A 17,133-nucleotide genomic window follows, 5' to 3' on the forward strand; every position below is an offset into this window, starting at 1 on the left:
TAACTATGCGTTTCTCTAGAAACTTCCTGACCGCACAGCTAAACTGTGGAATGAACGGTATTTCCGGACCAATAAGACCTTCAAAACCTTCAAGAAAAGATCTTAAAGGCCGAAAACGCAGCTCTTTGCCGCCTATATCATAAATAAATAAACTTTCTCTCGTCCAATGTGGCACGTTGTAATATAATCCTGAAGTATCTCGTAAAATAGTCTAACCTCACCCGGTTCACAAAGATTCCCGCCCGCCGCGTAATTACTTGTAGGAACAGTTCGATCCCGTAAAATATACTAACGAGGACTATTCAATATTCAAGACTCCGACTCTTTGGACTCCCTTGATAACTTCTAGGGAGCCAGTTCTGTTTTTATAATTTGATACGTTCCCTGCACTGAGAGAAAATACAACCAGTTATAGCGCCTACGTGCTCTTTGGTTCAAACAACATGCTACTTGACATTTGAATCGGCAATATATTTGAATCAACAAGTCGATTTTATAAAAACAACCTGACACATATTGTTTTAAACATACGTTTGGCTGATTCAAACGGATAAACCGCAACAAGTCGAACTTGTTAAATTCACAATGCAAATTTCTCTCAGTGTGCCTTAGTAACTACACTCTGATTGCTTTTAGATATAACTAGCTTTTGTCCGCGGCTTCGCTCGCGTTAAATTCTAAAATCGCGGAATGCTCCATAAAAACTTCCATCCCCCATTTTAGAGAAGTGGGGGATTAGAAAGAGACAAAAAGTACCCTATATGTACTCCATCCTTCAACTATCTCCACTTAAAAATCACGTCAATTCGTCGCTCCGTTTTGCCGTGAAAGATGGACAAACAAACAGACACACACACTTTCCCATTTATAATACTAACTATGGATTTACCATACGATTAAATAAATAAATGTATTGGTCAAGTTAATGTTTGTCAAAGCGGACCCCAGGCTCCCATGAGCCGTGGCAATATGCCGGGATAACGCAAGGAGGATGATGATGGTCAAGTTAACGTTTTGGATATTTAAACTTATGTAAGTATCTAAGGTAATTCTAAGATTATCTTTAAATAAGGAGTAAAAGTTTTAAACGTTTCATTAAGATTAGAGTACCTAAGAAAAGTCCATTTATTTCGCTACATCTAGAAAAGTCGCATAAACTGTCAAAATAAAAGTTTTTAGCCCGTTTTTCGTGAGAACCAATCAGCGTTAACGGCTTACACTGATTGGTTCAGCGTAGCTGTTGGCGACTGGCTGGTACGCGACCTCCTTAATCGTTTGAAATCATGTCACTTTCTATCTATACTTCTTTGAATTATGTCATATTTTGAATCAGTCTGCTTATTGTCACCGAACTATCTGATTGTTTATTACTTAAATTAATTAAAATAAGTGTTTTAAATGCGTGTTTTGATCATCCACATTAAGTTATACAGTCCACAATCCCGCTTTTCTCAAAATGTCCTTAAATTTCTGGAAATTTTCCTGTGAAAATTCCAATGCAAGTTGCCATTTAGAGCATTCTCTTTAAGGTAAGGTTGTATTACGCAATGTTCTCAACAGGTTGACGATCGCTTCATTTGATGTTTTAGTTACACACAGTTTATTATCAACTCATCAATAAATGTGCGAAGAACAATACAAAGAACTTTCCATGGAAACATTCACTGGAAACTTCTCTTCGGTGCAATGCTAGTTCAGTGGCTTAATGGCGAAATGTCGTCAAAATAAGATCAGAATTATACCAAATTTTGAAAACAGAATCGGGATTTCGGACACTTTAATTTGTGGAAATCAAATTGTCTAAGGCCAATCTAAAGATGTCTGTATTAGATAATGAGAAAGCTGAAGGAATATTAATTATGTTTACAGTTTGTTGATGAAATATGGGGATCCCGTTTGAGGAATAGCAATAGATTTGCCGGAGCTTGGATCTAATTAATTTTGTGAATACAACGAAATACCTGCTGCTATATTTCTACTTAAATTCTTTTACACGCATTCGTAGAAAACATGGTTTGATTTTAAAACTGAGAAGTACACAAATCTTTATGATTTTTGGTGTGAGTTTTGTGTCGGTCCACGCAAAATGTACGGTGAAAATAATCCTCTGATATTTATTTCAAAACTTCGTTTATATTTTTTTTATTTTGGAAATAGTAAATATATTTTGGAAAACTTTCTTATACCTTACGTAGGTAAATATATAAGTCATATCAACTCAAAGTAAAATATACTTGTACGTTAAGTAGTTTATACAAAATAAACAGTTTAAGCTCATTTCGACTTAAACACCTGGTAATTTTCTCAGGGTTTCTAGTGTTCTTAAATATTTATGTTTTATACGCTTCAAAAGTAAATACTCTTAGGTATATTTTAAGCTTCTTATATTTTAAACATAAGTTTATTTATATTGTTTTCTTTAACTGAAATTCTTAAGAGAATTGAAGACTTATTAGGACTTAAAAAAGTTTTACAAAAGTGATTGTTGATTGTGCTATGAATCGGTGTTTAAATAAATAAATAAAATAAATATTATAGGACATTGTTACACAGATTGACTGAGTCCCACGGTAAGCTCAAGAAGGCTTGTGTTGCAGGTACTCAGACAACGATATATATAATATATAAATACTTATATACATAGAAAACATCCATGACTCAGGAACAAATATCTGTGCTCATCACACAAATAAATGCCCTTACCGGGATTCGAACCGGGACCGCGGCGCAGCAGCAGGCAGGGTCACTGCCGACTGCGCCAGACCGATCGTCGAACTGCAAAAGTTTACTGCAAAAGTTCCTGAATTTCATAATTTGACTCGATTTTACGAAAGTTCACAATAACCTTGGTTTATAAAACTAACAAAAGTTTATTATTTACGTTGACAATGGCCAATAAAAGAAGAGGAAATTGCCGGAATAAGACATTTAGAACAACGAGTTTTCCGCGAAGGAACATAAAACCTCATAAAACAACCGAAAAGGAGACAAGACTTGGACGTCGAAGCATTATAACCAAAATTATGGGGAAATATGAACGGTCGAGTGGAGAAAACGAGGGCAAGCGTTTACCCAGTAGTGGTAGACCGGGAACTCCAGGTCACAAAAGTAAGCTAAAGTAAGCAATGAACTGTTCTCAAAATAATTCTAATAAACTTAGCTGCATAAGCTTAACCTGTGACTCCCGGCTCAACTACGACTTGGGGCCCATTTCTCGAAGCTACAAGTGGCAGTCAATGTCTAATATGACAAGTTGGAAAGAGACTTCCGCTTGTAACTTGTAACTTTCAGTTTTGAGAAATGGGCTACTGGTCGCTTTTCTTTCATGTTTGATATCAATTTCAACTGAAATAATGAATGCTCAATTGAAGCACCTGTGATCTTGCTTCTGAGGTGCTTGAACTACTCGTCCTAGACCTATTCTACCTTTTACTACATAGAATAGAAAACACTATCTAAACTTACCAGCAAACTGTCCTCAGATAATCCTCATGGCTCGTACTGATATCCCTCTGGTCCGTAGAATACTGTTCATTCTTCTGGTGATCATTCAGATGCGTAAGCGTTACTTCATACTTCTTGCTGCATTGCTCATAGTCCGACCAGAAAATCTTGACGCAGCGAGCGTGTTTCAAGTACTCGTCCTGGTAGGCGCCGGGTGTGCAAAGCTCTTTCATTCCATCACTGATTCCGGAATATATTTTCCGGAAGACGGTCTGTTCGTGTCTGGACATGCAGGCGCTGGTATAGTTGTCGATGCAGGTGATTCCGGAGTGCAGTTTTCTGTAAAGAAGAGAAAGAAATCAGTTAAATGTTGAGAAGAGAGGAAGACTAGGGGCATATTTCTCGAAGCTACAAGTTACAAATTACAATTGGCTGTCAATGTCTAATATGACAAGTTGGAAAGAGACTTCCGATTGTAACTTGTAACTTTCAGTTTTTATTAATGGGCCCCGGATAGTAATCAGGTATGGATTACTTTCTTGGAAACCATAGATGTAAACTTTGTCGTTTATATTCTTGACATGGTATGAAACCAAACGCGTGCGCCTACAATTTTTTTACAGTCCTCTACCGTAGGTTTAAATATCAAGGGTATCGACTAACATAGGTATAAAACGTCAAAACTCATGGTTAGAAGCTCAAGCCAAACAACGACAGGAGTTTTTTCAGTCAAGATATTTTAATATCAATTAAATTTAATTGAGCTAATTTGGATCCCTTAAAAATCTCTTCCTATATTAAAAGTGTCGTTATTGTTATGTAAGTTCTTGTATTGTCATGTTGTAAGTAAATTGTGAAAGTGCTGTGAATTATTCTTATTCAGAGCCTGCTGCGTCCCACAGCTGGGCAAAGGCCTCCTCCCTCTTTTTCCATTCTTCCCTTTTTAGGGCTATGTCTGGTCAACACACACCACACAAAAATGAATCCAGGTTATTCCACCATCGCCGATGTATTCTGTAGGACCGGTTTGACTCGTAGGGCTCACCAAGTGGTGGTTATCTTGGCCCACAAGTCGTCCGGCATTCTGAATGAAATTTATTATTTTTGTACGGATTCCGGACTTCCCACAACGGTTAGTGGACCTAGTCCAGCTTTGTGTCGCAATAAACAACCGCACAATCAATAATTCACCACGCCTGCGGCTTCGAACATGATGCCACAACTCATTAACTTGTCAAATGATTAGCAAAAGCTTTTAGAGATGAACCGATTCGGGAAAATCGGAAATAATTTAGTACTGAGAATAGTGTGTATAATGGAGATTTGTTTTCGAGTTCGGTCTCACATTTCAACTCCGTTATTGGTGTAAGTTTGAGTATGGTATGGAATGGAATGTTAGTACCAAACTCGCGATAAGGTCACATGCGTTGATGCAACAATGAAAATGATACAATTCATAATAACTAAGACATGCTGATATTTAGATTATTTGGCGAGGGTTAAAATTTATAAACAGTACACAGGTAAGCTTAAGAATTATTTTTAATAATTAGCTGATAAAAATGTAAATACTTATATTATACGGATTTGGAAAGATTACTTAGACTGATATTGGTGGGCCTACTATTTGTTTCGGATTCGGTAAAATAGGAACTAGGTAAGTTAAGCGGATTTAGTTTCGACCAAACCGCGTGTTACAGAATTAAAACTGTTCTGCTGTGTGACGTTGATGTGTCTGTTAACAGTGGTTGATGCAACTGGCCCTTAGAAGAACTGTCTATCCATACTGAATATTATAAATGGGAAAGTGTGTGTGTCTGTCCGTCTTTCACGGCCAAACAGACGAATTGACGAGATTTTTTAGTTGAAGGGATGGAGACTGGCATAGGCTACTTCTTGTCTCTTTCTTACCTACCACTTCCCTAAAATGGGAGGGGGGGGTGGAAATAAGTATGGAGCATTCCGCAATTTAACGCGAGCGAAGCGTCTGGCAAAAGCTAGTTCAATATAAGTTTTTTTTTGTTCAACAAATCCCTTCTGCCCACCACTAGTTTGGAAAAAACATAAGCCAAAATAGTATACCTTGTTGCAAACACACAAGGCCTACAAATCATCAGTGGTTTCGGCAAACAAAATTTAAATTCCGTTTATAGTTGAATTTGTTTTGACGTATTAATTAATGGCTTGGTAGTTTCAAAATTGCAAATACGAATCACTGGTAATGATTACGGTTTTCATTAATATGTCAATTGCAAATATGCACAATGTTATAATTGGTTTTAATATAGGTAAAATGTTATTTACCACTTCACTTTATTTTACAGTTTATACAATTATAAAAAAAAATTGCGCGAAAAATTGATGTTATAACATCCGGTTCAAAGGACCATATAAAATCTTTTTTTTTTTCTTAAACTCACATAATTATCATTTTTTCCTTCTTCTGGCCTTAGAACCTTAAACTAATTAAAATCTTTCGGGTTCCTCATGTAACACTATTATTTATTCCATTATTTAGTGCTTATAACCAAGAACGATATAATACGAGACTGACAAACCCCATACAAAAAAGCGTACCCCTGAAATGTATGGGTTTTTTAGACTTAAAACCAGATGGCGCTGTTTCGCAGCCTGAAAGTAGCCAAAATCATATTTTCCCCAAACCAATATAGAAACACATATTTCTTTATTTTAATATCATGTTATCGTGTCAATACACATTTTGAAAAAAAAAAATTGTAGGCATCATCACGCGTCATCAAAGTAGTTATAATAGTATTTAATAGGTGGCGCTAAAAATGGAGGTTCGATTCTGAGTATGAAAATTGTAAATCCATACTAATATTATAAATGGGAAAGTGTGTGTGTCTGTTTGTTTGTCCGACTTTCACGGCAAAACGGAGCGACGAATTGACGTGATTTTTTAGGTGGAGATAGTTGAAGGGATGGAAAGTGACATAGGCATACTTTTCGTCTCTTTCTAACGCGAGCGAAGCCGCGAGCAAAAGCTAGTTCTATATAAATAATCCTTGTTATAACTATGCCAGTCAAAAGTTCAAAACACAAATATTTCCCTATTATAAACCGTACAAACAATATTACCGAATGTTTCAGTGCAGTGAAACTTGATCCCTCAAGAACTCATTGGCTATTCAGCATCCATCCAAACTTAGTCAGCCAGACAACTAGTTTCAAATTGCTATTTACCACAAACAAGAACACTAAATTAAGATGAGCTAACTGCGTACTATTCCAACGTGCCATAGAGGAATTTTAGTAAAGAGTGGTAACACCATACGTCAGAATACCTCTTAGCCAACGTCATAATCTCTTACGGCCCAGCCACGACATTGGTCTAAACGCGACAGCGGTGAGCGGTAGCCATACGTGCGAATGAAAAGTCCCATCGCTGTGTCTCGTTCAATGTATGGCCGCCGCTCACCGCTATCGCGCTTAGACCAATGTCGTGGCTGAGCCCTTACGCTAAAGTAAAATCCATAAACCTACGGACCAAATTGACAAGTAAGTGTGAACGAATGTTGCCACAGTTTGGCCAGTGTCGTTCTTATCGGTATTTAAATTATGATTACATCGTAGATTTAAGGTGTACCCAGACGGGACAATGAAATTGGCAATTTGATCGGCTAATCAATATACCAACTTTTTCTGTGATTTCGACAGATTAAAAGGTCTGTAGACCGCTAATTAGAGATATTTTTTTTATTTCGAAGCAGCAATAATATTATTCGAAAATTATATAGATATTTATGACATACTTGCCATAGCGTGACAGATAATTGATTATCGTCGGACATGGTATTTTACTTTTTACCTACAGGCTTGGAAACCTTTTTATGTTTTAAAACTAGTGGGTAAAAATGCGTGGCATCCATCCACTACCTCGAAGATACATAGAACAAACCAAAATGTGTACCTCTTATTTGAAACTAATATACTTATTCTTGATTTAAACTTGTCTGTTGTATGTACTTTACAACTTGTCGATATATTGTTATCGACATATACCCTTCCCTATTTTAATTTTGCTGTTCCTGGTATCATTTTACCTGTCAGTCATTTGTCAATTTAGTCCGTAGGATTATGAATTTTACTTTACGTAATTGGTGTAAGGCCTCAGTGCACGCTTATATTGGGCGTGCAGCGGGGTGGGGCGTGCGTCGTGCAACGCGTACATGTCAAACAATTGAAGCTCATACACATTCCCTGACTCGACGCTGCATAGTCTGGACACATCTCGGACACTGGCGATCAAATATATGAAAGAGGCGCGTTCCTAACACACAGTCTAAGCTCGTGTAGGTGAACGCGTACCATGCTTGTATGAGTGAGATATGACAGGTCGACTGTTCGCGGTTTTGACAGGCGGTAACTGTTAGGTAACCGAGAGGGGGTGGGCGGCACTTTCAGCGGGGAGCGGGAATGGCCATACTGTACGATAGTACTCTTTATTATACTGTGGTCTGGACGCACGCTAGCTGCCCCACAGTGACATTGACACTTTTGACACTGACAGTTCTGTGCCTATAAGTAACATTGTTTCTAAGCGCTGGTGGCCTAGCGGTAAGAGCGTGCGACTTTCAATCCGGAGGTCGCGGGTTCGAAGCCCGGCTCGTACCAATGAGTTTTTCGGAACTTATGTGCGAAATGTTATTTGATATTTTCCAGTCGCTTTTCTGTGAAGAAAAACATCGTGAGGAAACCGGACTAATTCCAATAAAGCCTAGTTACCCTTTGGGTCGGAAGGTCAGATGGCAGTCGCTTTCGTAAAACTAGTGCCTACGCCAAATCTTGGCTTTCACAGCGATTAGTTGTCACAGCGGACCCCAGGCTCCCAAGATCCGTGACAAATGCCGGGATAACGCAAGGACTTGTTTCTCAGCGTCAATAGTTCCTTGTTCGTTGCCGTTCATTGCCTGTTCAACAAAGACATATTGACACTGAGGAACAATGTTACCTTATCTACCCAGACATAGGCACAGGTGTCACTGTCAGGCGACAATTGTCTTTATTAAATAGGCCATAGAAGTTGAAAATAGAATACCTAGCGAATCTACCGATTAATCCGATTGTAATATTCACTGAAAATTTTGAAGCTTTACACTTTTTGTTCGTTGCGACATCTATTGACAAGTTGCAGTACTTCACGCTACTTGACGCTATATCGACTAGAAAATGCGTTGATGTATGGAGTTACCACTCTCTCCTTAGTCATATTTCTCTATGAAGTTGCTGACGTCTACGGTACGTCTGCGTCTTTGGCAAAAGTTAGCCATTTTACCGAAGTTAGCCGGTTTTCACGAAGTTGAGCGTTCCGTGAATAGGGGTGCCATATGGTTTCCTCTGACGTTTGAGACTCTGGCTTAGGGCATACTTATATAGTATACATAGATTACCTTGCGATAATTTACTCTACTGTCAAAAGCATCTATGTGCAAATAATCGTGTACAGTTTTGCCTGTATGATATGTAAGTAAGTAAACACTTTATTGTACAAGATAACCTAACCACAAAATTAAAATTTTGAAAACCCCGACCGCGACATAGTGGACCGATTTTCATGAAACATGGCTAAGAACACTCCCGACTAACTCAGCTTTCAGACAAAAAAAAACTAAACCTAAATCGGTTCATCCGTTTGGGAGCTACGATGCCACAGACAGACACACACAGAGACAAACAGACAGACAGACGGACAGACAGACAGACACGTCAAACTTATAACACCCCTTCGTTTTTGCGTCGGGGGTTAAAAAGAACACAGCACATAATATTTAAAATAAAAAGTTTCAGTACAAAGTTGTGATAACTAAAAAAAACCGGCCAAGAGCATGTCGGGTTGCGTATCGACCACGCTCGGTGTAGGATTGCGTAGTTTCCGACATTTTGTCAAAAACTGTTCAATCCATGAAATACAAAATAATTTTCCTAGATACTTTTTATAAAGTTCTACTGTTGAGATTTTTTTCATATTTTTTAAAGTTATGGTTCAAAAGTTAGAGGGGAGGAACATTTTTTTTTAAATTAACATTTACAAAAAATGGTTTTTAGTAAACCCCATTCATTTTTAAATACCTATCTAACAATATATCACACGTTAGGGTTGAAATTAAAAAATAAAGTAATTTATTCCCACTACGTGTACGTAACGGGGGTACCTTAATAGTTTTTTTTTCACTTTGTTGGCGTGATTGATATACATATGTACTTGTACTAATATGTATTTTGTGATATGGGTAACAAATTTCATCTTTCTTAGTGCTAACGGTTACTGAGATTATCCGCGGACGGACGGGCGAACAGACAGACATGGCGAAACTATTAGGGTTCTTAGTTGACTACGGAACCCTAAAAAAGATGTTAGTCGCAGTGACTCTTTAGTAGACGTACTTTGACTGTCCAATACAGGACATGTCAGGAATATAATTATAAAGGATTCATAATCTGCATACTAGGCATCGTAACTCCGTTTGTTAGCGCCATCTATTAAATACTATGTTAACTACATACACTGCTGAGGCCTACAATACTTTTTTCAAAATTTGTAGGTATCGAAGTGGGTTCCCCTTGTTTTGGCATAATTTTACAATCGAGAATTCTTTTTGGCATAATCATATTGATAATTCACTTATCGGTAATAGTTACATAAGCCGAATATATTTCATGCAAAAAATTAGCCGAATGGTTTTTATGTATAAATTATTTCTGCGTTTAAAATTTACTATTTTTATCATAGCGAAAAACCTAACCAAACCGACTCTCTTAACAGCATATTATTTTCTGCCAAATTAACATTCGGCGAAAATCAATTATGCGAAGTCTGTTATGCGAAAATCGTTTCGGACAATTAAAGTTATGCCAAATAGAGGGAACCCATCGAAGTGATATCATGATGGTAAAATAAATACATAAGCCGTTTGATCTTAAAAAAAAACGAACAGCGCCATCTAGTTTTGTCCATGAAATTGTAGGACTATTTAGAGTTACATTTTTATATATGAGATCCGAGTTCTGATATGTATTTAAATTCTTGGTGTCAGCACATTTTTGGGGAAATTAGTTTATTTATAACTAAAAACAAACAAAAAAACATAATAAAAGTACTTAAAACTAAATATCTAACCTCCAAATAAAAAATGCCCTAAATCGCTGTCAGTGGGCAAGGTACCCAGAAGTCTGGCAGTATTTCCACGCTGTTTTTGAATTTTTGTTATTGGCAACCCTATCCGAAGCCTTAACGTTTTACCGTCTCACCTCCTTAACTGTTAAAGACCGAACAATTATTTCTAATCTTGAGATTAATCATTACTTAAGGGTTATAAATTACGCACCCACTTTCAGTCAGTTCCGAAGTTAGTAGGAGTGAGTGAGGTGCGACTAAAGTTGTCGATGTCAATTAGGAGTAAGTAGTTAGTTAGCGACTGTGTGTAATTATTTAAGCCATCTTCTGGGCGAGCTCACTCCATCGTAGGCCACGTCTTTGCCTTTGGCTAGTCTGTGGTCAAGAGTAAGCCCATTTATAATAAAATAAAAAAAAAAAAAAATTACATAGGTATATATTGTCTACAAATAAAATAATGTTTCAGTATGTTGCAAAAATCTTGAGGACTTCATATGAAGTAGGTTTTTTATTATTCTCTTTGGGGTTCTTTCTGGTTTTAAGAGTTTTTCCCACGCCCCACCTAACTGAGGTGCTATTAATAGGCTAGTTTCCTATACTTAAAATAATAGTTATTTGTTATACAAGGGGGCAAAGTTGTATTTTAACGCCGAGTGTGGAATTGAAAAACGAGCAAGTGAAAGGAATCTATAGTTGAACCACGAGCGAAGCGAGTGGTTCGAGAATAGAATCCTGAACTTGCGAGTTTTTTAACACACGAGAAGTAAAATACATTTGCACCCGAGTGTATAGTCCATTTCAAATACGATGGCCCGATGGCACTTGAGACGGTCAATTAGCGTTAACAATAGGATTAGTGATAACAAAAGATACCTGGCCAGACCCTTTTGGCGGCGTGGTGTTTTTCTCGCAACCTAATGATCTAATATTTAAAGAAAGCGAATGACCTTAAACATGATATTTTATTTTAGTATTTTAGTTTTAAATTATTAGATGTTACATGTTGTATAAAATTTTTCGTTTTAAATTATTAGATGTTACCTGTTCAATTAATATAAAAAAGGCATACAATTATAATTAAAAATACTGTAAATATCAAATATTATGTATTTTTATTTTCAAGTCTCAAAATGTCTCAATCACGCTTTAGTTGCATGCAGATTGCACCGACGCGTGCCAATTTGAAGTGGGCCTAATTAGATAACAAAAGGCAGACATTATGAGCCCTATTGTTAAGTTTCGAGTGCCATCGGGCCATCGTATTTGAAATGGACTATAACACGAAACTTTTCCCCTCACTGTAGCGAGGAAACTACAACGCAAAAAATGCGTTTATCACTGCTTCCGGTAGTCCCACAGGTGGTAAATCATCTTTATTACTAGATTCACCTACTTTTATTAATTTTAAAGCAGTTAATTTGACTTTATTCACGGTCAAATTACTTTACCCACTAGTGGATAAAATGCGTTTTTACCCGCTGGTATTAAAGGACAAAACACGTGTTTCCGAGCTAGTGAGGGGAAAAATATTTTATGCAGTGCACGAAATAAAGCACCACATAATAAGAAGAAAAATATGGATAGTAGTTATATTTAAACAGAATTTCTATTTAATAAGTCAAAGAGAAAGATATAAAGTAAATGAATTGACCGTGACGTCAGTCCTCAGTACATATTTCATAGTAATTCCATATTAGGAAATCGTTTTGTCAGTTCTTAAAAAGAAGCTGATTTGACTAGTAGGAAACTAGCCTATTATTAAGTTAATTATGGGAGCCTAAGATTTTTTGGACGGCCTGCCTTGGATCAAGGCTGCCAAATAATGTGCTATAATGTAATATTAGTGGATCAGACTATGCTCAAAAGTATGGACTTAATAGTAATAGTTTGAAAGTCAGTTGTGGCTGAACTCATCCCAAATTACGGTACGCGTGATTTGGGGTGATTTGAGCCAAGATTAATATGGATTGTTGTCAAAACGATAACAACTCATGGCGCAAAATGTGTTTCCGGTTTTAATTTTCCAGTTAAAATAAAATAAAATTGTTAAATGTTGGAACCTTGTTTGCGAATTCTCCCATGAAAGGTTTCTTTTTTGTGAAATTAGAAGTTGCTGTAACCTCACATTACCAATGTTAATTACACCTATACGCCCACTAAAAATCACATGTCGTTAATACGATATTGACGTCCTTGTAAAATGCAGCTGTGGTATTATTTTCAAGCGCGACGAATCAATTCACTGCAATCAAATAAAGCATGCATTTGAATGTGTGCTCATGTTTTACACCATTTTGCAATTATGGAATGCATATAATTATAATCCATACTAATATTATAAATGGGAAAGTGTGTGTCTGTTTGTTTGTCCGCCTTTCACGGCAAAACCGAGCGACGAATTGGCGTGATTTTTTAAGTGGAGATAGTTGAAGGGATGGAGAGTGACATAGGCTACTTTTTGTCTCTTTCTAACGAGAGCGAAGCCGCGGGCAAAAGCTAGTATTCATATATAACTTAGTTCCTAATCCTACACAAAGTTAGGTAAATTATTGACAGTTAATTGCTGGTCGATATATATATGTATAACATGCAGTGTTAATAAATAAATAAATAATTGTCGATGGCGCTTACGCCGTTATGAGCGATGTTCGTGTACAAAAACGACGCTGCGGGACGTAAGTGCCATGGACAATAAGGTCCCTTTACCCAGATAATGTCGCAATTGGCCTAATTGCCATCGAATGGACATCCCAAATAACCATACACGTGTGGGGCCGAATCGACCTGATGCATGTAGACTTACGTTAGCCACACTGGTCTGTAATAATTTTTAAGAAAAAAAACCGCCGCCTTTGGGGTTCTGGTGAAAGCTACTTGCGAATGTTGGATTATGTAGAAATGTGTAGGTATTTTTTTAAACTGCTTTTAATGCTTTAATTATTTGATGGCAACAAAAATTAATATACGTATACCGTTAAGGTTTGAGGAGTTTCCTCAATTCCTCATGAATCCGATTATAAGAAATCGAAGCTTGACAAAATTTGACTTGAAAAGTCAATATGCTTAACAAATATAACTAAATAAATATTACAGTTCTGTGACGCCAAACGCCACAGAAATGCAGTCTGGCTCTGTCCCGACGATACGCAAGAGCGATAGAGATAGATAGCTACGAAAGAGATATTACGGCCCGGCCACGACATTGGTCTAAGCGCGACAGCGGTGAGCGGCAGCCATACGTGCGAATGAAAAGTCCCATCGCTGTGTTTCGCTCCAATTTATGGCCGCCGCTCACCGCTGTCGCGCTTAGACCAATGTCGTGGCCGGGCCGTTATAGTGGCTATGTCATGCGTACAAATGTCATAGGACATTTCATTTCTTATACAGATTGACTGAGTGCCGATAAGCTCAAGAAAGCTTGTGTTTACTGTTTATATTTTTCACGTTCACTACAGTCAATATTCGACACGCCGTCGTTTATATCGCCATTGTAAATCGCGCCAACAGTTTTATTTTCAGGAGCCATCCATCGATTATCTGCAATTAAACTCATGCATATTTCAGCAATCTGTGCAGCTCAGTATTTGCAAAGCAATTTGTTTACTGCGCAGTGGAATTGATACCCGGTACATTTCATGACTACAAAATATGCCATTTTGTACCGGTATCGAGAAATACCGGTATATACCGGTATATTTCGATAGTGGTGTAAAATGTCGTTTTACACAGCAAAAAAATATCTATTTCATAATATGTATGGAAGAACAATTTTTTTAGTGATATAGGTTGTTGGTGGCAAATGCCGGGATAACGCAAGGAGGATAATGATGATATAGGTTGTTGGTCTCATAGTATAATTTTCTCAATATGACTATGAGTACATTATTGCAATGACGTATGTCGGCGTCAGTATGAATAGGATGCTGATAAGCAGTAATGTGTTATCCCACGTGAATTTTGCAATAGCCCGTGTGGTGACGGGTTAAGAATTTCACCACCCCCTTTCTTCCCGTGCTGGGTGTCGTAAAAGGCGGCTGTGGGATATGGGTTAAATTGTGGCGTAGGCGAGAGGCTGGCAACCTGTCACTGCAATGTCACAGTTTTGTTTTGTGTGATACTATACAGCACGACCACGGATGATTTTATTAATTCTGATGCGGTACAAATTCACGAAAAAAAATGTACTTTTTTGTACTGACGTTTAAAAAAAATGTACCCTTATGATTTTGGAGTTTCGACATAGGGCCCGGGGTCGTGCTAGGTAGGTACTCCCTAGCACGACCACACTATATTTAATGAGATTTTAAATTTCTGTTGCAGTACAAATTCACGAAAAAAAATGTACTTTTTTGTACTTACCTTTAAAAAAAAAATACCCTCATGGTTTCGGAGTTTTGACATGAGGTGTGGTCGTGCTAGATAGGTGGTACTTCCTGGCACGAACACACTATATTTATGTTTAATTTGATGGTCAAATGAATACTAAACAAGTGTTTTGAATTGTACTATGTAAATTACTTCAAAAACTTAGTGCGGTCGTGCCAGGGAGTACCTATCTAGCACGACCACAACCCATGTCGAAACTCCGAAACCATGAGGGTACTTTTTATAAAAAGGTAAGTACAGAAAAGTACATTTTTTTTCGTGAATTTGTACCACTACAGAAATTTAAAAAATCATTAAATAGGTCGTGCTAGGTAGGTACTCCCTGGCACGACCACACTATATTTAATGAGATTTTAAATTTCTGTTGCAGTACAAATTCACGAAAAAAATGTACTTTTTTTGTACTTACCTTTTAAAAAAAATACCCTCATGGTTTCGGAGTTTTGACATGGGGTGTGGTCGTGCTAGATAGGTGGTACTTCCTGGCACGACCACTCTATATTTAATGATTTTTTAAATTTCTGTAGTGGTACAAATTCACGAAAAAAAATGTACTTTTCTGTACTTACCTTTTTATAAAAAGTACCCTCATGGTTTCGGAGTTTCGACATGGGTTGTGGTCGTGCTAGATAGGTACTCCCTGGCACGACCGCACTAAGTTTTTGAAGTAATTTACATAGTACAATTTCAAAACACTTGTTTAGTATTCATTTGACCATCAAATTAAACATAAATATAGTGTGTTCGTGCCAGGAAGTACCACCTATCTAGCACGACCACACCCCATGTCAAAACTCCGAAACCATGAGGGTATTTTTTTTAAAAGGTAAGTACAAAAAAGTACATTTTTTTTCGTGAATTTGTACTGCAACAGAAATTTAAAATCTCATTAAATATAGTGTGGTCGTGCTAGGGAGTACCTACCTAGCACGACCCCGGGCCCTATGTCGAAACTCCAAAATCATAAGGGTACATTTTTTTTAAACGTCAGTACAAAAAAGTACATTTTTTTTCGTGAATTTGTACCGCATCGGAATTAATAAAATCATCCGTGGTCGTGCTGTATAGTATCACACTTTGTTTTCTGTCAACCCCTTATTTGCCAAGAGTGGCACTGATACTTTAGTAGTTTCATGTGCTCTGCCTACCCCTTCATGGGATACAGGCGTGATTGTATGTATGTATGTATGTAATTTTGCAATAAAAGTAAGACCACCTGGCTTCTCGCTGCCTAGAAAAGAATGGTACCAACTAAATAGGTTGAGAACCGGCTGCGGCCGTACCCGAGCATTCCTGCACAAATGTGGATGGATAAAATCTCCAGGGTGCAGTTGCTGGGCTCCCGCGCAGGACATCGAGCACATCGTTCAGCACTGCCCTATCAGCAAATACAGTGGAAACCCTGCGGACTTGTTCACCCTGCATAATGATGTAATCCAATGGATCCAGAACCTTAGAATCCATCCATACTAATATTATAAATGGGAAAGTGTGTGTGTCTGTTTGTTTGTCCGTCTTTCACGGCAAAACAGAGCGACGAATTGACGTGATTTTTTAAGTGGATATAGTTAAAGGGATGGAGAGTGACATAGGCTACTTTTTGTCTCTTTCTAACGCGAGCAAGCCGCGGGCAAAAGCTAGTACCTTTATATATGACTAAACAATTAAGCCATACGAATAAATAAATAAATAACCGACGCCGCGGGACGTAAGCGCCATCGACAGTAAGGTCCCTGTCTCAGTGTCAAAAGTGACTTTTCTTTAAAGTCATTATTCATAGTGACGCTGACATATCTATAGGTATATTTATTTCCGATATTTATTCGTTGTCAAAGAGATGCATAAGAATTTTAGTTGTAGTTTGACTCAAAACTTAAGAAATAGAGATAGGTTAGTAAGCTCGTTCACTAGATTACAAATTGTTAGTGCTGGCACGCATCATATGTGTGTAAATATTTATAATAAACTACCAGATTGTATAAAATTAATAGAAAAAGAAAATTTGTTTTATAAAACTCTTAAAGAATTTTTGGTTGCTAATTGTTTTTATGATATAAATGAATATTATAGCTTTTTGGAGTCTGAATAGTTTTAAGAGCCTACATATGTAAACTGCATGGTAGTTAGGTATGTTGTAAATATTGTATATTTTAGTTTATAAGTAT

At 37.3% G+C, this 17,133-nt stretch overlaps 1 protein-coding gene across 2 annotated transcripts in view; it reads right to left on the bottom strand.

Annotated features, from left to right (window-relative positions):
- LOC125233158 overlaps positions 1-17,133 on the bottom strand; it is an 85,569-nt gene that overhangs the window by 5,628 nt on the left and 62,808 nt on the right. For both annotated transcript variants that reach the window (XM_048139044.1, XM_048139045.1), the window contains one exon: positions 3,466-3,783. In XM_048139044.1, coding sequence (XP_047995001.1) covers positions 3,466-3,783 — 318 coding nt within the window. The remainder of the gene's footprint in view (positions 1-3,465; positions 3,784-17,133) is intronic.

Source organism: Leguminivora glycinivorella, chromosome 14 (genome assembly GCF_023078275.1).
Source record: "Leguminivora glycinivorella isolate SPB_JAAS2020 chromosome 14, LegGlyc_1.1, whole genome shotgun sequence".
NCBI lineage: Eukaryota > Metazoa > Arthropoda > Insecta > Lepidoptera > Tortricidae > Leguminivora > Leguminivora glycinivorella.